Source organism: Leopardus geoffroyi, chromosome A2 (assembly GCF_018350155.1).
Source record: "Leopardus geoffroyi isolate Oge1 chromosome A2, O.geoffroyi_Oge1_pat1.0, whole genome shotgun sequence".
In the NCBI taxonomy this organism is placed as follows: Eukaryota; Metazoa; Chordata; class Mammalia; order Carnivora; family Felidae; genus Leopardus; species Leopardus geoffroyi.
Genome location: NC_059331.1, coordinates 117216027 through 117236948, shown reverse-complemented (window position 1 = coordinate 117236948; position 20922 = coordinate 117216027). Strand labels below are relative to the sequence as shown.

Genomic DNA, 20922 nt, shown 5'->3' with positions numbered 1-20922 from the left:
TCATTTATAATGTGCTTTTGTCATCTGTGCAACAGCGTAGCAGTATATCAAAGCAGAATTCAATTCAAACTGGAAGCAATTTATCATTTTCTTGTGGTGGTGAGACCCGTGTTCCATTATGGTTACAGTCTTCAGAGGACATGGAAAAGTGCTCGAAAGGTAAAGTGACTTGAAAACTCTGCTTCTTTCAGTCGTGGCTTGTAGATTGGACTCGGTTAATATTTACACCTTGGATGAGTCTCCCTATCAGTGGTCTACATTTGAACTTGACATCCGTGCCTGGGTGTGTGTGCACACAGGTTGCTTTTCATATTCTTTAAGCACTCAGGTCTGATTTCCATTTGGACCTACTAGATCACAGTCTTCAAGGGTGCTATTTCTTTTAAGTGCCAAAAATGACAGGGGTGCACATCTAAGATTGGGAGTCACTTCTAAAGGTGAGTGGGGGGCGCCTGGGTGGCGCAGTCGGTTAAGCGGCCGACTTCAGCCAGGTCACGATCTCGCGGTCCGTGGGTTCGAGCCCCGCATCAGGCTCTGGGCTGAATCAGCTCAGAGCCTGGAGCCTGTTTCCGGTTCTGTGTCTCCCTCTCTCTCTGCCCCTCCCCCGTTCATGCTCTGTCTCTCTCTGTCCCAAAAATAAATAAACGTTGGAAAAAAAAAAAAAAAATTTAAAGGTGAGTGGGTGAACCAAATGGAGATCCCCACAAAATAGGAGTTCTCTACCCTGGTTGTACTCTAGAATCACCAAGAGAGCTTTTTTTTTAAGTTCATTTATTTATTTTGAGAGAGACTGGGGGAGATGGCAGTGGGGAGGACAGAGAGAGAGAGGGAGAGAGGGAGAATCCCAAGCAGGCTCCACACGGTCAGCACAGAGCCTGATGCGGGGCTTGAACTCATGATCCATGAGATCATGACCTGAGCCAAAACTAAGAGTCAGACGCTTAACTGAGCCACCCAGGTGCCCCAAGAGAGCTTTTAAAATGCAAGAGTACCAACTGTTCACAAGAGTGTCTTTAAATTGGCCTGGACTGGGGTCTTGGTATGACTGATTTTTTAAAGTTTCCCAAATGACTCTGATAAAGAGTCAGGATTAAGAACTCTTCCATAAGGAAGCTCAGTGGTCTCATCCCTAATTAGCTCAGAACCACCCAGGGAACTAAAAAAACCCAAAACAAGTCACCAGTGGGATTGGGGACACTCTGAATTAATTATCTGAGATGGAACTTGCACATAGATAATTTAAAAAATTTCCCCCGTTGATTTTAAAGCAGAGCCATGATTGAGAGCCACTATACCAGGTGGTGGCCTTGAAAATTGCATTTTCTCTTGTTGAATGCAGATACTGTCACACCTGGAGCCATATAGGTTTGGCCCTCACAGTCAAGAGCTTCACGGACTGACATTTTGGCACAGGTAGTCCTTGAAGTGCCCTCTAGGCTGGCAGCATTGGCCTGGCCTGCAGACTTATTTGAAATCCAGATTCTCAGGCTCAACCCAGATAGACCAAATCAGACACCGGAGCGGGGGCGGGGGGGGGGGTGCGGATCTTAATGATCTGTGGTTTAACAAGTTCTCCAGTTGATTCTGGTGATGCCAAAGTTTGAAAGCCACTCTCTTAAGGCATCATCCAGTGAGCGGCAAATTAAGGACTATCTTTGGAATTAGTGACGGAGGAATTGGTATGAGAACTTAGGTTAGTTCCTCTGAGGTCAACCTGCAGAGGATCATCAAAGTCTCATATGGGTCCCTGATCCACAGTTTTCCTTAGAGACCAATATAACCTTCATTTTGTTTTATTCATTTAGCCTGTCTGGAGTCCTTATAAGCAGATGATGTAATACTTGAAATAATGGTAATAATGATGATAGCTGATTTATTTTAGTGTTCACAGTATGCCAGCACTCTACAAGCATGCTGCATATGTCAACCATTCAACATATGAAAGCAGGTATATAATTATCTCCCTTTCCCAGATGAGGGAACTGAGGCACAGAGAGGTTACGGAATTCACCCAAGATTCACAGTTCATGAAGTGTTCAAACCGAGGCAGCCTGGTGCTCCAAATCTGTGCGCTTAACCGTGACAGTATACTGCCTCTTGTAAAAAAGGAAATAAAATTTCTTCCCCATACAGATGAAAATCAAATAGTATAGACGAGTACAGAAAGTAGTTGGCACTAGCATAGCGAAACCTGGATGCCAAGATAAGAGCTATGAAGCTTCCTTTTGCTCCTGTCCCCCAGACCTGGCACACTGTCATGCCTACCTGGTGGAAATGAGCCAGCTCCTACAAAGTATGGACGTCCTGCATCGGACCTATTCGGCGCCAGCTATCAACGCCATCCAGGTCAGCCAGATCCCTCTTCTGTGTGCATTCTGGTGTTTTCCTGCTTTCCTCTCTCCTCCCCAGCCTCGTACTAACAGTAGGACATTATCTGGCCCGTTGCTTCAGCCAAATTCAAGGGGATGGAGGTGGGCACTTTGCTTGCAGTTTTCCCTTACTTTCTGTGCTCTCTTTCCTGTTTTGAAACAAAGGGTGGAGCTTTTGAAAGTCCTAAAAAGGAAAAAAGATCACACAGGAGGTGGCGGTCCAGAGCTATTGGCAAAGATGCTAAAGGAACACTGCAGGTAACTATCGCTTCCCTGCTCTCCATACCGCATGCTGGGGGCTGCTTGGACTCAAATAGAATAGACAAGTGGATTTTCTATAGTTGTTCTCATAAATACCCTGGGCAGAGGGAAATTTAATCACTTAGATTTTCTGGATACTAGGATAAGCATGTAGTAGAATTGGGTAAGGGGAAAATGGTATGAGGTTGGAGGGGCTGCAGCCATTTCTAGGACTTTGGTTTCCCCTTTATATATGCTTGGCCTGCCTGCCCTCTTCCCTCCTTGTGTGTGTGCTCTGACCCGCCTGTTCTCCTGCCAGTCCATGGACAACTCATCCCTTTGAGCCCACTGACTGAGTTCTCTGGAAATGGGACATCGTGCAGACTCTGTCTTGTCTCTTGTCTCCAACCTCCCAAACCCCCATCAGAGTCTCACTGTGTTACACTGGCCACCTACTTTCCCAGTGCACAGCCAAGCCAGAGGCCAAGATTTGCAGCTCAGCCATTGCATATTAAATTGGGACATTGTTAGGGTCAAATAAATCAGGAGCGTAATGGATAAGTGATCTGCTGTACTCTTATACACTCTTTGTTCAAAGCACCTTAGGGGTGGAGATTAAGAACTTTTGAAGCAAAGAGTGATTTGTGTACAAGCATGTGAGAAGTTGCTTTTGTGGAAGCACCAGATGCAAATTAAAGAAACATTTTTAAACCTATGCACTGTTAACAACATAGATACTGGGTGATTATTGCCAGGAGGAAGGAATTGAGTATCAACGGGAAAGAGCCTGGCAGCTTTAGCTGTCATTTCAACCTAGAGCTTTAATGCTTCTGTCATCTCCAAAAGAACATGGGATTTCTCACCCATTTTTCTTTTGCAAGAAGCCAGAGCAAGTTGCTGGAGAAAGTGCTTTCCTGGGTTTTCATTTATTTTTAAGTTATCTCAACAGAAAGATGTACCTAGAAAATGTTCTTCTTGCACTACTTTCTAATCTTAGAAACAGTAAATATTCTAAGCCGTTTGCATCTGAAAAGAAATGTCTCCCTTTGGTGTCACTTTAGGTCCCTAAACCTTTTCCTGGCCCGGTAAGACTACATTCCTCCAACCCTAATTTGTCAACATTAGATTTTGGAGAAGAGAAAAATTATTCTGATGGCTCTGAAACCTCATCAGAGTTTTCTAAAATGCAAGAAGAACTGTGTCATATTGCTCATAAAGGTAAATGAGTTTTCTTTCTTCCTAATGTGTTTGATGAAAATGTTGGATGCATGTCTGGATGTGGGATGTCCTTGGAGAGGGAATCTTGGTTGGTTCATTTTCTGCTCTGTTAGGATTTGGGGCAATCTAATTTTTACTTTATTTCTCGGGTACTAGGGAATGTATTGACAAGAAGTTTCTTTTTAAGCCCTTAGGGGAAATAGTGAGAGTGTTAGGTATTCTTTAAAAGCTGAGTGGTTCACATGCTGCTGATGGGGGCTATCAATTGGTACTCTTCCAGAGAGCAGTATGACATTATGTTTCAAGTTAATAAAAAAAAAAAATCTATCCAGTAATTCCACTTTGAAGAATTCATTCGTAGGAATTAATTTAAAATTCACCCAAATAGAGATACCCATTGTAGCACTGCTTATATCGAAAATTAGAAATAGATGTTCAACATCATTAGCCATTAGGGAAATGCAAATTAAAGCCAGGATGAGATTACCATACCCCGATTATAGCTCCAAAACAAGACAGTACCAAATGCTGGTGAGAACACGGAGAAACTAGATCTCTCATATATTGCTGGCGGCAATGAGAGATGGGGCAGCCACTCTGGACAATGGTTTGGCAGCTTTATATAAAACTAAACATGCACTTATCGTATAACTCAACATTCACATTCCTGGGCATTTATCCCAGAGAAATGTAAACTTAAGTCTACACAAAACCCTACACACAAATGTTCCGAGCGGGTTTATTTGTATTAGCTATTAGCCAAAGATTGGAACAACCCAAATGTCCTTCAACAGGCGCATGATTAAACAAACTATGGGATGCCCACACAGTGGGATACAGCTCAACAATACAAACGAACAGATACTGATATGCATCGTTCCTTGGATGGATCTCAAGGACGTTATGATGAGTGAAAGCCAGGTTCAAATGGTGAGATAGTGTATGCTTCCACCTATTAATACTTTTGAAGGGATAAAATGGTGTTGCTGGAGAAGAGATTAGTGGTTGCCAGGGCTTAGGGAGAGGGAGGAGGGAAAGGGGAAAAGTATGGGTGTGATTATGAAGGAGTATCAGGAGGAATCTTGGTGGTAATGCAAAGTTCTGATCCTAATTGTGGTGGTGGTTCCATGAACCCATGCATGTGATAAAATTGCCTTGACCTGTATTTTACACACATAAGAGCATGTAAAACTGGTGATGGCTGAATAAGATGTCAGTTCTCCTGGGTTGGATATTGTAGCATAGTTATGTAAGATGTTACCCTCGTGGGAACTGGGTACAGGGTACCCCAGACTTCCCTATACTACTTTTGCCACTTCCTGTAAATCTATGATGATTTCAAAATAGAAAGTTTTTTTTTAAATCAGAAATAACCTAAATGCCAAACAATAGGGAAATTGCATTTTTTAATGTAATATAATTACACGGTAGAAGACTCAACAGCCACAATAATAAAAATAGCGACCTCATATTGAGCACATAGCTATTATGTCAGGTATTTGTTAAGCACTTTCCATGCACTGTTTCATTTAATTCTAGAAGCAACCTATGGAGCAGATGTTATTGTAATTTTTGTTGCGCAGATAAGAAAGCTGAACCTCCAAGAAGCTGAAGAGCTTCCTGTGTAAGACAGTGGTAGAAAGTGGACAACCTGAGACTTGTATCCTATCCTCCCTGGCCCACAGTCTATGCTCCTTACCTGTGTCTCACCACCCTGAGGGATGGGGTGACCAGGGCTACTTTTATAGACATAGGAAGAAGTTCACAACATACCATTGTGTAAAAATACAGGTCTCAAAACGATATAGGTATGATTCTATTTTTTTAGAAAAAAACCCCAACTTTATAAATCTGGCATATATAGGCATACTAAAAAGTCTGGAAGGATCTACACCAGCATTTTAGTGATGGAGGCTAGAGTTATAAGTACTTATTATGTTCTTACTGCCTTTTTTTTTTTAAGTTTATTTATTTATTTTGAGAGAGAGAGCGTGTGTGCGAGAGCTGGAGAGGGTCAGAGGGAGAAAATCCCAAGCAGACTCCATCCTGTCAGCACAGAGCCTGACACGCGGCTCAGTCTCAAGAACCGTGAGATCATGATCTGAGCCGGAATCAACAGCCAGACTGCTTAACAAACTGAGCCAGCCAGGTGCCCCGGTGTGTTATTTTTTAAAGGAGAAAATGGGTTTAAAAGTTTTAAATGGGGGCGGGGGGACAGTGTTTGAAGTGAGAGAAAAGAAGGTACTAGATCTGCTGCCTTCTTCTCCCAGCCCCATGTTCTTCTCCCATGACCTTATTGATTCTTTCAGCTCTCTTTTTTTTCCCTTACCCCACAAACATGAAGCATGTGGCTATGAGGAAACCACTTCATGTCCTTTAAAAATTCCCACCTCAAGCCCTTGTTCTAGTTGCCATTAGAACTCTGTCACTGTTGGGGCGCCTGGGTGGCGCAGTCGGTTAAGCGTCCGACTTCAGCCAGGTCACGATCTCGCGGTCCGTGAGTTCGAGCCCCGCGTCAGGCTCTGGGCTGATGGCTCAGAGCCTGGAGCCTGTTTCTGATTCTGTGTCTCCCTCTCTCTCTGCCCCTTCCCCGTTCATGCTCTGTCTCTCTCTGTCCCAAAAATAAACAAACGTTGAAAAAAAAAAAAAAAAAAAAGAACTCTGTCACTGTTTGCAATACCGTTGTACGACCTGTGAAATGGGAAGAATTGCTTCCCCCGACCCCTTCAAAGCTCTTCACACAGGCTCTTGCATGTTCTCTAGTAGTAAAGGGTCAAGTGCAATTACGGCATTGCATTTTAGGCTTTGTGAGAGGGAATTCTTGCAAAAGAGCACTACTTTTTAACAAGCCAAACCGTCTTTTTACTGAGAAGATAATGCCTCCTCAGAGAAGCGATATCCTGAATTTTATACGTTGAAGAAGCTGCTTCCTCAGCAGAACAGAGAGAGGTTGCCGTATTGAGTCAATCCGCTGATCCTTTCCTCCTGCAGAGGGCTCGACCTTGCAGAAAGTCTACACTGGGCTCCAGCCAGCTGTTTTGTCTTTCAGGCTTTGTTCAAAACAGCTGGCTGCAGGGCTGCCCCATACCTAGCCTAGGTCAAGGTTTGTGCTCTGAGAAAAGACCAGGTGTGTTTCTTGAACAACAGCCTTTGCCCCATGGGCTTACAGACTTGAATTCCACAGGGAGCCTAACAAGCTGTGTTTCATTGCTGTGGTTCTAAAGTACAGTTGCACACACTGAAAAGATCTCTGGGAGTCCCTTTTACACAGGCTGGGACTCAGAGGCCTCGTGGAATAGAGATACTTCTCAGGTTTGTCCTCAGTCCTGTGACCTTGCGTGCTTTCTCACTTCCATGCATTCAAGCTCACAGCATCTTGACCTGTCTGCCTTGTGTGAGCCTGATTTTGTCACGGATGGTTTTTATTGCAGTTTCTTGACTGTATGACTAATCTATTGATTGTGATTCAGAGCAAGTAAACTAAACGTAAGAATTCCACGGATGTTGTAACATAGTCTCTGTAACCTACCTTTCCTTTAATTTGTTAAATGCATCTGAAGCCTGTTTTGTAGAAGATTAGATCAAAGGGTAGACAGCTAATGTTCATTGAAAAAGTCCTTCTTACATATTGTAAACTAAATTTGACTTTTAATGGCGTATCGTTGAAATAGTTTTCATTGGTTCATGTGTCTGGCTTTGCATGCATAATTGACACACATGTAAGCAAATAGAGAACAAAAAGTACTAAAACTTAAAAGTCCTTAAGGAATTTACATTGCATACATTAACTTTTACATCTCTCCAAATATATTTCGTGGAACATTTTACCCATAAAATGCTTTTAAAAACAAAAGAATTCCATGATTAAAAATGTTGGGAAAACACTGCTGACTATGGTCCCCTGTGAATTTACACAAGAATAGTAAATATTAAAGGCGCTGAGAAGTCCTGCAGCAAAGAGGGCTGTTAGTTTTGTTTAAGTCAGTGATTTTTCCCCCACTTCCTAGTAGCTATTGGCACTCAGGAACTAAAGTTCTTGAGAAACATAATGCAGGAAACATGGTAAATAATAAACCTTTTTGGAGCTAATCCTCTGTATTGTCTGAGTCAGAAGACAGCCATTCATTCTAGGCCAGTCTGTCATGATCAGCTGTGGAATTTTGATCTCACCAGTTAATGTCTCTGGGCCTCGGTTGCCTCATCCATTAAATGTCCTACAGCAGTTCTACTGACTTTTGGGTCTCAGATTCTGTAACTCTTTTCTCTGATTGGTTATTTTGTCTTGAATAGAAAGAATTCATGTTGTCGCTTATTGGTACAAGAAGGTTTTATGACACAGGGTTCTATTAGTAGCCAAAACAGGAATGACTGAATATGGTGAACAGTTTTTTTTTTTTTTTTAAATTTTTTTTTAATGTTTTATTCATTTTTGAGACAGAGAGAGACAGAGCATGAACGGGGGAGGGGCAGAGAGAGAGGGAGACGCAGAATTGGAAGCAGGCTCCAGGCTCTGAGCCATCAGCCCAGAGCCCGACGCGGGGCTCGAACTCCCGGACCGCGAGATCGTGACCTGGCTGAAGTCGGACGCTTAACCGACTGCGCCACCCAGGCGCCCCAATATGGTGAACAGTTTTAGGGTGGGAAAGCAAGGGATAGGATAAGAACAGGGTCCAGGGTATGGAAGTGGCCATTTCTTTTTTTTTTTTTTTTTTTAATTTTTTTTTTCACGTTTATTTATCTTTGAGACAGAGAGAGACAGAGCATGAACAGGGGAGGGGCAGAGAGAGAGGGAAACACAGAATCTGAAACAGGCTCCAGGGTCTGAGCTGTCAGCACAGAGCCCGATGTGGGGCTCGAACTCACGGACCATGAGATCATGACCTGAGCCGAAGTCGGCCGCTTAACCGACCAAGCCACCCAGGCGCCCCTGGAAGTGGCCATTTCTGTTCTACTGTGGATGAAAAAGGTTAGGTTTAATGATACTTCTGCAGGTAGGTTTAATGATACTTCCTGAGGGCATTTTCAGTGAGGGAAATCCTCATTTACAAATGAAAAGGTTAAAAGTAGAACAAAATTAAACTGTATTTTATTATTTAGTATCCTTTTGTTCCTGATTCTTTTGCTGTGCTGAGTTTTTAACTGTTGAAGGATCATCTTCTGAACTGTTTTGAGTTTATGGAAGCATTGGATAAAAAGCCAAGCATGTCACAGATTAAAAGTCAGAAGATATACATAACTTAAAGAAAAGCCAGATCATTTATCAAACATAATTTAGGATTCAGCATAAAAATCTGCTGAGCAATTGTATTTATGTAAATTATCAGAAAGTAAGTAGGACCATTCAGTCAGATTACCTACTGTATCTAAATGAAAGGACCATTTGGATAGAATATCAGTTAGATAGCCTGTGAGGTTTGAACCATGGATATCCTATGAGGTTTGAAAATTAGAGGAAGCAGATTTCAGAAGATCAAGTCTGATCTTTTAGATGTGTTATCATTTTAAAGAAAATTCGTACGTGTGCTTTTCATTAAAAAGGGAATGAAAAATTGGGTTGGGTGCTATATGATAGCATATTTTCTCACTGATTCCTTAAAGCACTCTTGAGATGTGGGCATTAGAAACATGTACAGATGTGAAAACCAAGGATTTGTCCAAAATCTAAATGGCAACAAATAGGTAGGGGTAGGATTTCAGTTCACATTTGCCTTATTACAAAATGTCTTTCCTTTGATCCACACTGCCTCCATAGAAGTGGTGTCTATGGTATTCCTGTCTTCCCCAAGACCTATTTTTTTGTGATGCTGAGAAACTCCTGGAGAAGGAACACATTAAACAATAGAGTTCAGGTAAATTAAGACGACAGCTGTCCTTAAGTACCACTTTTCACCATCCAAACGTGCTAACCGTACTCTCACCGTGTAACTCAATAAAAGAATACCGTGGAAGCCTGTAGAAATGGGAAAGGTAGTGGTCACCAAGAGTCAATAGTCTGAGGCTAATGGCATTCCATTCTGTCAAAACTCAACCTGCGTCCCACTCTCTTAGTAGAGTGAGGTGGTCTGAGGAATGGCTAAAGACAGTCTGGGAAAGACGTGTAAATAGAGATGTCAGAATTGCCTTTTGATATTTGGACACCACTTGAATGAAGAGGTAGTTCGGTTTGCCAATGACGAGGCCCTGAGAAAATTTCGACTTGGGAACAGGAGGGCTTCCTTCCCCACATCAGAGTCTAGGAGCAAACAGACTGCTGTAGGAGACAGCAAATGCCCTGGCAAACATGGCCCAAAACCACTGACAAGAAAGTTTGGAGACGGAGAGGAGTTGGTCATCCTATATGGCAGGTGGTCTTAGTGATCTTTGGGGTTCTCTGTGGCTCTGAGCATTGAAGACTTTCTGTGTGGTTTTGCTCGTTGTCAGATATCCATAAATGTGATATATGTATTTGGATTTTCTCTCTTTGTAAGTTTTTTTTATTTTTCTCTAGCATCATGTTAGAAATTAGTAAGAAAACATTCTGTCACAGAGAATATTCCTCACTTCTGGGATCATGTGTCTTTAATGATTAATATACATATCGTCGCCCGTGATCAGCCTCTAGCAGTCCCTCTGTGTATGCTGGATCCTTATGCTGTGAATGAGTTCTGAGTGGGCCTAAGCAGTCATTTAAGAAATTCAGTGCATGGTGGTCTGGTCTTCCAAGCTCCTTTGTCAGGTGGTTTAGAAAGCCCTTCACAACTTAAAACCCAATATAGTGACTATCTGAGTTTCTTTCTGCTTATTTTATGCCCACTGCAGTCTTGTCAGCTATCCATTTTGAGCCAAGTGGTGTATATTCTGCCAACTTTAAATGGAATGTTTTCATCAGGTTGAAAGCCTTGCTTTACGGCAGGCCATCTGAAAGCCAGAGGAATTGATCTGCTAAAGTGCCAGCCAGCTGAGTGCCACATTTACTTCATTTAAAGCACTACACGTGATGTGGGGGAAAAATGTTTCCTCTGTAACTATGTGAAGTGACAGATGTTAACTGGACTTATTGTGGTGATCATTTTGCAGTGGATACAGATACCGAATCATGGTATACACCAAAACTAATATAATGTTAATGTTAATTATACCCCAATTTAAAGAGAACAACTTAATTGTCATAATAAATTAAGGAAACTTAGGCCAAAGACAAAAAAACAGGGGCACCTGGGTGGTTCCCTTGGTTAAGTACCCAACTCTTGGTTTCAGCTCAGGTCATGATCTCGTGGTTCATGATTTCGAGCCCTGTGTCAGGCTCTGTACTGTGCTGCGTGGAGCCTGCTTCAGATTCTCTTTCTCTCCTTCTCTGCCCCTGCTTTCTATCAATCAATCAATCAATCAATCAATCAATCTTTAAAAAAGACCAAAACACAACAATGAAACCATGACAGTGAAGAGGTATTCCCCCGGGGACCCTCTCAGATGGGCGTGGGTGTCCTCTGGAGCGTGTGTGTTGGGGGGCTTGTCTATCTACTAGGACGTAAAATGCTGAGTTACTTGTGGGGTTTGTTGCCCCCCAGCTGAGAATGTTCTTCTGACGAACAGATGCTGGTCATTCCCTCATTCATAGACCCTGCACCCTGTGTGCAGTTATTTACCAGTGTTGCCCCGGCAAGAGACCCAAGGACTCCCTTAAAACTGCTGCCCATATTTCAAGAGAATGCAGTCACCACTGCTCGCCTCCATGTTGCTTTTATCGCCATAACTATTGCTATTGCAGCAACATTGATTATTTATTCTATGCTATCCATTGGGTCATTTGCTTTTGCTGCATTACCTTATTTAATCCCCGTAATCATCTTACAAAGTAAACACTATTATGACCCTTATTCACAAATGAGGAAACTGGGGTTCAGGAATGGCATATATTTGTCCAGAGTCATGCAGTGAATAAGTGATAGAGCTGGGAAGAATCCAGGGCTGGTTCAGAGCCCACACTGTTGCTTACTTGGTTGTACTGCCCATTATTTTGCTCAATGAAATTGTTAAACCAGAGTTGAGTGTGTTTCGTAGACATTGTTAGAAAACTTGATGCCTATTGGCCTTTAGTACCTATTTACCCTGTCTTCTGTTGGCAAAAGAGAAGACATGAATTGTACTAATAACCTAGGAAACTGTGTGTGTGTTTAAACAAATTGCTTATTTGTACCATGACTTTATGAAGATGGTCTAAATCCATCCCTGAACACCACAGCCTCAGACAAGTTCAGCAACAACCTATAGGGAGGTGCAGTTGTCCTTGTGGCTGTGAAATGAGGAAGTAAGTCAATAATACGTATTTAGTTTCTGTGATACTAAATAGGCCACTCTTGAATGACAATGCCTCTAAAAATGCAACCCTGTGGAATTCAATAATATGCCAGGCCATCTGAGAAGAAGTATGTCTCTGTCTCTTCCTTGGTTACCTTTCTAAAACAAAATATAGTAAAGGAGACCGGAAAGATAATATCCAAATAGGGTATCCATGATCAGTAATTTAGAGGGTGGTTCCCCATCCCTAGGAGATAACTCAGTGTGGTCAAAATTTGACGAATTTTTTGTCATAGGTGTTAGCGGCTTTTAAAAACTTTAGTTCAGGCCTCTGAGCTCCTAGAGGTGCTAAGCTCTCACTAAAGTGAACAGAGTGGCTGGATGCCAGGCTTAGAGCTGGAGGATTCTGGGTCAAGCAGTTGGAAGACTGATAAGAAAGAGAGTAGGTAACACCCTAAAATAATTTCAAATTTACAGACAAGTTGCAAGAAGAATACAAAGAAGTCCCATGTATCCTTTACCCAAATTTATCATTTGTTAATATTTTGCCACATATATTTTATCTCTCTCTTTACACACACACACACACACACACACACACACACATACCATATGTGCACATGCGTGCATGTGTTTATTTTTCTGAACCGTGTGAGAGTGGGAATCCTACATGATATCTTTCTGTATGCCTTTATACCGTAGTGTATATTTCCTAAGAATAGGGATAGTCTGTTACTTAACCACAGTTTAGTTATGAAATTTTATGTTGAAACAATACTTTCGTCTATTCTGTTTTCCATGTCCAGATGCTGTCCGTGGTCCCGATAATGTCCTTTAATGGTACTTTTCCCTTTCAGTACAGGATCTGGTCCATGATCATGTACTGCATTAATTGTCATGTCTCTTCAGTGTCTTGCAACTGGGAACAGTTCCTCAACCTTTTTTTTTTTTTTTTTTTTTTTTTGTGAAATTGATACTTTTGGAGAATCAGGTCAATTTTTAAAAATAAGGTGTTCCTCATTTTGGAGTTGTCTGTCCCTGGTTGCTGTACAACAAAAACGAAGGTATATCTTTTTCAAGATGTTACACCTGGAGTCCAGCTGAGCCTCACGGGGGATTAATTTTGGTCAGCTGGTTAAGGTGCTGTCTACTTTCTTGGCTGGATTGTCACCATTTCCCCCAACAAGCAATGAGCTGTATTTTCAAATATTTGCAGTCTTGGGGGATACAAACAAAACTAAATGTTGATAATTGAGAATCCAGAAGTGTCCTTTCAAGTCTCAAAATAGCTCAATAACTCATAAATTCTTGGGATTTTATAGTGGATTAGGGGGGTTGGAATTGAAAAATGTGTATGATTTTAAATTTTTTAACAGACTTTATTTATTTTTTTTTTTTTTTTTAAATTTTTTTTAACATTTATTTATTTTTGAGACAGAGAGAGACAGACCATGAACGGGGGGAGGGCCAGAGAGAGAGGGAGACACAGAATCTGAAGCAGGCTCCAGGCTCTGAGCTGTCAGCACAGAGCCCGATGCGGGGCTCGAACTCACGGACCGTGAGATCGTGACCTGAGCGAAGTCGGACGCTCAACCGACTGAGCCACCCAGGCGCCCCAACAGACTTTATTTTTGAGAGCAGTTTTAGATTCATAGCAAAATTGAGCAGAAAGTACAAAGTTCCCATATACCCCCCCCCCCCCCCCCCCCCCCCACACACACACACACACAACCTCCTCCACTGTCAACATTCTACCAGCATGGTCCATCTGCTACAACAGGTGAACCTACAGTGAAACATCATTAGCACCCAGAGTCCATAGTTTAAGTTAGAGTTCCCACTTGGTGTTGTGCCTTCCAGATGTGTTTCTTAAAAGTCAATTAGTGTGCATTTGCTGCATAATTCAGTTCATTATTCAGGGCTGTTACTTTTCTAAGTTCTTTTGTAAGAAATACATCTCTTGGGGCGCCTGGGTGACTCAGTCGGTTAAGTGTCCAACTTTGGCTCAGGTCATGATCTCACTGTTTGTGAGTTCGAGCCCCGCATCGGGCTCTGTGCTGACAGCTCAGAGCCTGGAGCTTGCTTCGGATTCTGTGTCTCCTTCTATCTCCGCCCCTCCACGACTTGTGCTCTGTCTTTCTCTGTCTCTCAAAAATAAATAAATGTAAAAAAATAAAAAAGAAAAAAAAAGAAATACATCTCTCTTTATCTTGTTTTTAATTAAGCCTCTTCCTTTATTCCTTTTTATAATGATTATATCTTTATAGTTTACTTCACTTTAAGGTCAGCTTTTAATACCATATCAACGGAGAGAGAAAAACTCAAGCAGCTGATGGAACAGGACGTCTCCTCCTCCCCCTCGGCCCAGGTCATTGGTCTGAAGCACGCCCTGTCGTCTGTAAGTTGCATGTCATGTGGCCAGGCTCATGATTTTATTTATTTATTTGTATTTTCCAACTCCATGGTTATGTTGAAAATTCATGAGAAAACCAAACAAATTATCCAAATGATATTTTAACCTTTCATCAGATTTGCTAATTCTGAATACCAAAACTGAGTCTACTCAAATCTTAGTAGCTAGTATTTCATTGAGCGTTAGATACTTTAAGTTTGGTTTCCTTCTATTTATCTTGATTTTTTTCTGTTTCTGTAAAGCTTTTGTTGTGTGTTTGCGTGACTCTCACAGACATTTGTCTGTTGATATAAAGTCTGACAGTTTGGAGATTTCTGTACCTAAGATTTCTTTTTTATTTTTTTAATTGTTTCAAATCTTTATTTTTGAGAGAGAGAGAGAGAGAGAGAGAGAGAGAGCGAGCAGGGGAGGGACAGAGAGAGAGGGAGACACAGAATCGGAAACAGGCTCCAGGCTCTGAGCTGTCAGCACAGAGCCCAAAGCGGGGCTCGAACCCACAGACAGTGAGATCATGATCTGAGCCGAAGTCAGAGGCTTAACTGACTGAGCCACCCAGGTGCCCAATGTACCTAAGATTTCTTATGCTTAGATTGACTTTGCAAATGACAGATAACAGAAGGGCAATTTCGAATTCACTTTTATGTTTTCTGCTGCACAGCACTCATCCTGTTTACCACTGTTTCAAAGTTATTTGGAAGTTATTTTATTTGATTTGGGTAATATGAAACATTTAGCTTCTTTTTCCTGTACAGGCACAAAGAGATGAGTCATATGGAATGTCAGATAACCATTGTGTTTTCATAACAACGAAAATCACGGCCAAGCTTCAGATGTTTTTCGCTAAGCCCTTCTGTTATTCACTCTCTCTACTTTTCCCCCTGATTCCAGTTGGGTTCCATTCAAGCACGATATCCTAGGATTTTACTTTGAATAGCGGATGTTGTCTGGTTGCTCACTCTATCTATTGAAAAGCTGGAGAAATTTTAAAATTACATACTTATTTGCTCCTGATCTTTGCTGTCCTTTAGAATTCCTATTGTAAAGAGAAGGCGTGTGCACTTTTGAAGTGAAAATTACTAGATGAAGCAATACTGAACTTTTTATTTAGGGTCAGGTTGGGCAGATGGACTTTAGGATCTTGTTTTCAGAGGCTAATTCAGGCTTTGAGAGAACTAGAAAATATCCATTCATCTTTTCGATTCATCATGTTACTGAGAAAAGTAAAGTAATGATTTTGGTGTGACGTTAATAGGAAATACATTAGCAGTAGTACATATTCTTGAAACATACTTGAGGAATATTTAGCCGGTGGAAGTTCCAAGTATATTACCCTTGAAAGAAATAAAAAAAATAATGTGGGCTTAGTCTATGTAGAGAGTCTCAATGTCATCCACCCTGAGGAACTCTGGGTTTTCTAAGGTCAGAAATAGAAACACCCCCTTTTGGATTGTAGTGGACAGCCATACTGGGTGCTACTCTGGTTTGGGAAAAGTAAAGTGAGTTCTCTTTTGAGTTTATTTTTTAGTGCTAAAAAGCTTTTTTTGCTGTTCCCGGTAGGTTGACTTTTTGTGCATTTAAAAGGTTCCTCTAATGGGCTCCCCAGAATTCCTTTCACTTCCTCTCTCCTGCCCTCCTCCCTTGGAGGTCTAGCCTCATCTTGTTAGTCTGCTTGTCTGGTAGTGGGCAGGGGTATCCTAGGCCAAAGTTGTTACCTTTGATAAGGAATTCTCCCCCATGTCCAGGATTTTGGAAACTAAAGATATAACAGAATGATCCTTTCTTTCCTCTTTTCGGCTTGGATCCTGGATTAGATTCCAGACTTTTTTTTTTTTTTTTTTAAGTTTATTGATTTATTTTGAGAGAGAGAGAGAATTCCAAGCAGGCTCTGCATTGTCATCAGGGAGCCTGACACAGGGCTCAAACTTACAAACCATGAGATCATGACCTGTGCCAACACCAAGAGTTGCTTGGTGACTAAGAGATGCTTAACCAACTAAGCCACCCAGGTGCCCCAAGACTTGTTTTTTAAAAATAAAATTTTTAGTGCCATCTCAAGGCTATCAGAATGGATATGTTTGGGCTGTATATGCAGTCAGTATTCTCCTTCTGCCCGTGGCTTATGAAGGAAAGAGAAGCTGCTAAAGTAACACATTTTTTTTCAGGCCATACTAAGATTATAGCCACTGGTATAGATTCTAGCCACTTACACTTAGATACCAGCAACATGTTGGTCAGAAAGAAGGGACTACCCGTAGAGATTGTTACATGTACTTGTGTGAATTAAGAACATTTACTCAGTATTTCCAAATAGCCCATTCTATTCCTGGTTATAAAAAATAAAACCAACCTCCTGTTTGAGACCCAGGCAGTAGGCCAGACAGTGCCATATCCTTCTGTGGTCTCAGCAGGTAGACCCTGTGGGCACTAATGGATGGGAAAGGATCTGAGATTCTTGGAATAGAGCCTGGAAGACAGACAGACAGGACCGATTTTTGTACAAGCACCCAAGGAGCTGATTGTGGGAGTGTCTGGGGGTCACAGTCAGGCACATTTGTTCCTTTCCAAAGACAGATCATTTGGAAACATCTCCCTCTACCTTCAAGCCAGTTGCTTCCCACTGGGAGGTTAGGACAGGGAATCAGACCTGCCCAGGGGTGGGTTTGTGTGTGCTCACATCCCTCCCCCCATTCCCAGGACCCTGGTTCCTAGCCTTTATCCAGGTAAGTGAAAATACATTGTTGTTGTTTTCAATAAAATGTCTTAGTTATGAAGAATGAAGAAAACCATCATCACCTGTATTGGAAAATAATAAAATTAACCTTCCTCAGAACACTGCTTTTAAGCACACTTCCCAAGATCCAGTAAAACTGGTGTGAAAATTAGATAGCATTTAAAGACATCCAATCAAAAGGGGTGGGAGCAGTGTCAGAAGCGTGGGATCATTGGGAGAGATCTGGGGAGGATGAGGGGCCACGAAACCCCTGGCCTCAGTAAGAGCTGAAGGTGTTGGTGACTTCCTTCTCCACCAAAAGGAAAGCTTCGTCAACCCTTTCTTCCATCCCCAGAAGTGAGACTAGAGAAGGGACACCACTTCCAAAGGTTAGTATCTTTGATCCCCCTCGCATCTCCGAACCAGTATCCTGTGGGATAGCATTCAAGGAGAAAATCCAGGAAGTGCCCCACTCAAGGCTCCATCCCACTGGGCCCACTGCTGTGCTTTTCTGATACATCCGTTTATTAACAGAGCCCCACTATTTTTAACATGTTCCAGGCCCTAGCACAAAACACAGACCTTAAAGAACGCTTATGCAGAATCCATGCTGAGTCTCTGCTCCTCGATTCCCCTGCTGCTGCCAAGTCGGGTGACAGTCTGGCAGAGGTGGGTGAGGCTTCTCGTCTGGGAATGTTTCCACGACCGCCACCCCCTCACCTGACATCCTCTGTCACGTCGCCCCTGTTTCCCTCTCGGGAGCGGTGCTCACATCTCTGCCCACCTCCGGCAGCTGCTGCAGGGTCTGGGAGCCCCTGAAGGCTTTCTGGAATATGTGCCTCCTGCATTGTTAAACTGCTTCCTCCCCTCCCCACCCCAAGAAGTCTTCTTCCTTTTGTATTTCTTTACCCCATTTTCCTCCTACGTATCACCTTTTACTAGATTTTGCTGGAATGGGGAAAGACAAACATTTTCTCCTGCTACTTCTGAAGAGACCTAATTTTCTCTGCCCTACGGTATCTTAATTCCCTGCCAGTATCCCTTGCTCCCTCTGTGAGAACCCCCTCCCCTTTCTTTGTGGCTTTCCCTTCTCCGTCTCCTGTGATTTTTTTTTTTCTTTCAAAAAGCACAGCTGTATTTTCTGAGGGAGAAAATATTGTATTACAGTTGAAGTGTCTTGGTCCACTAATAGTATGTTAAAAATGTCTTTTCTCAAGACAGGATGTTTATCCAAAATGTTCTTTGAAGGTTTAAAATGAGAAGCTGCAGAAAAATATAAATGGATTATTCAGAAAATAAGTAAAAAAGGGATAATAAGGCTTAAAACTGCTTTTAGCTATCATATTTATATGCCTGTCTCAGAATTGCTAAATTTTTTATTAACAAATCTATTGGACTGAGCACATTTGAAATAAAAGGGGAAGAAGGTAATCTACAAGGGGTGTATGTCGGTGTGTGTGAGTGTTGTCTGTAAATTAATAAAAGGAGTTTCCAACGTTGAAGCTTAATCCCTCTTCCTCCTTTTCCTGTCCTCAAAGAAAACAAAACCCCCACATAGTTCTTTACTCTGTGGGAAGCCTTGTGTACAGGCAATGAGAAGACTAGGGGTTGAAATTGGTCAGCACCGAGGGTGAGGCCGGGGCATCCGTAGTCACGTGGCCGCACGCCAAGGGGACCCTCTTCTCTGACAAGGGACCTACCCTCTCCCTGCAGAGGCTCCCAGGCCTGCTGCTACTTCTGAGATGTGTGTCAGTGGTGGACCACGACACTCCTCTATATACTCCCTCCCCACCAAGAGATCTTCTCAGCCATTCAAACCCATACCCGAACTGAATGGTCTTTAAAGTTGGGCGCCCGAACATGACCTGTGGTGACGTTCATTTTAGGCCTTGGCAAAGAAATGTGCTCACCAGTTGGGCTTTTGAATCTGCACAGTAGCTGAAGCAGGGCTCGGTCTCCACGACTGGCCATCATGGGTGTTCTTTGCCACCAAACACTGGCATTCTGTGGGGTTTCTATGTCTATTGGGAGGCAATGCCTACCTTTTATTTTTATGTAAAAAAAAGTTTTTTACACATTTACTTATTTTTGAGAGATGGAGCTTGAGCAGGGGAGAGGCAGAGACAGAGGGAGACAGAGAATCTGAAGCAGGCTCCAGGCTCTGGGCTGTCAACGCAGAGCCCGACGTGGGGCTGGAAACCACGAACTGTGAGATCATGACTGAGCTGAAGTTGGACGCTTAACCGACTGAGCCACCCAGTGCCCCTGTGCTTACCTTTTAAATAGCATTTCCACCAACTACATTTATTTAAGCAAGTTGACACTTCATTTATGGTTCTATGTACTTATGCTCAGTGTGCATAGTTGGGGCTGTTTGTGTTTTGGAAAGGAAACCAGAATCAGTCTTTTCAAAATGCATGTTTTGGGGTGCCTGGGTGGCTCAGTCGGTTAAACGGCCGACTTCGGCTCAGGTCACAATCTCGCGGTCCGTGAGTTCGAGCCCCGCGTCGGGCTCTGTGCTGACAGCTCAGAGCCTGGAGCCTGTTTCAGATTCTCTGTTTCCCTCTCTCTGACCCTCCCCCGTTCATGCTCTGTCTCTCTCGGTCTCAAAAATAAATAAACGTTAAAAAAAATTTTTTTAAATGCATGTTTTTAAACTGATCTCACAAGGAATGTACCTGAAGGCTTAAATGCTGTAAACTGTCCTGGAGGAGGAGCAGTAGTGTCCCCCAAATTCACACTTTCCACACTAGACTGAAGTCTTGAATTGATGGCATGTCGTCCTTGCTGTTTCCTCTTTCGGTAATTTTATATTCTCCGTGTTTTATCCTGCTTTTCACTGAGTGACTCAGCCTCACTTTCCCAGAAATGGAACAGCCATTCTTGTCTTCAGGAAACCAGAGAGTGACTGGAAGTGGCCGCCCCAAGAGCTTAAAAATTCTATTCCTGTTTATTTTTCTTAGGTAGCTCACAGACACCCCAAGCAATCTGTTAAGGAATAGCAGTCCCCACAGTGAGGTCAACCTAGTACCCTCTGTTTTCTGTACTTCCCTTCCCTTCCCTTCCCTTCCCTTCCGTTCGACTTGCTCAGATTACCCATCTCCCATCGAAATGACTCCCACATTCTAGTAAGTTCTCATATTTTATCCTTTTGAATGTGAATATTTAATACTTTCAGTTTATTAGTTCTTATATTATTTTAGGTTCCAAATGAAAGGCTAGGTGACTTTGGGTGGTAATACTCTATTTAATCTACAGTCCATTTCAGAGACTTAAGTAGGCAAGAACTTTAAAGATACATCTGAAGGAGAAGCAGGGAATTTAGTTCTTTCAATTGCCTATCTGTTTGCTCTATTCCATGTGCATTTGAATGCGTTAATTCACGAAAACCTAACCACAATTCTATGAGGTAGGTGATGGTAGTTTCATTTTAGAGACAAGGAAACCAGAGAGGTTAAATAACTTCCCCCAGGGCACACTGCTAATAAGAGACCTGGCTGGGATGTCAATCCGCATCTGGTGAGCCCAAAGCACAGTGTTGTCTCAATAACCTCACACCTGCTATATATTGAAGAAATGTGCCAGGCCAGTAGTGGAAATATGCTGGGGATGGTGTGAGAATGGACTGAAAAACTATCTCAGACGCAAACACCATTTCACATAAAAGAAACAAACACATGATAAAAGCAACGAAA

The 20922-nt window shown here is 42.4% G+C and overlaps 1 protein-coding gene across 8 annotated transcripts in view; it reads left to right on the top strand.

Moving 5' to 3' along the window:
• The window catches only part of OSBPL3 (oxysterol binding protein like 3), a 178505-nt gene that overhangs the window by 114651 nt on the left and 42932 nt on the right, over positions 1-20922 (top strand). For 3 of the 8 annotated variants that reach the window (XM_045495108.1, XM_045495110.1, XM_045495109.1), the window contains 6 exons: positions 36-159; positions 2243-2346; positions 2535-2627; positions 3671-3827; positions 14372-14502; positions 17789-17896. In XM_045495108.1, the coding sequence (XP_045351064.1) occupies positions 36-159; positions 2243-2346; positions 2535-2627; positions 3671-3827; positions 14372-14502; positions 17789-17896 (717 nt within the window). The remainder of the gene's footprint in view (positions 1-35; positions 160-2242; positions 2347-2534; positions 2628-3670; positions 3828-14371; positions 14503-17788; positions 17897-20922) is intronic. The other 5 variants (XM_045495112.1, XM_045495114.1, XM_045495113.1 and 2 more) reach the window with 3 other exon arrangements.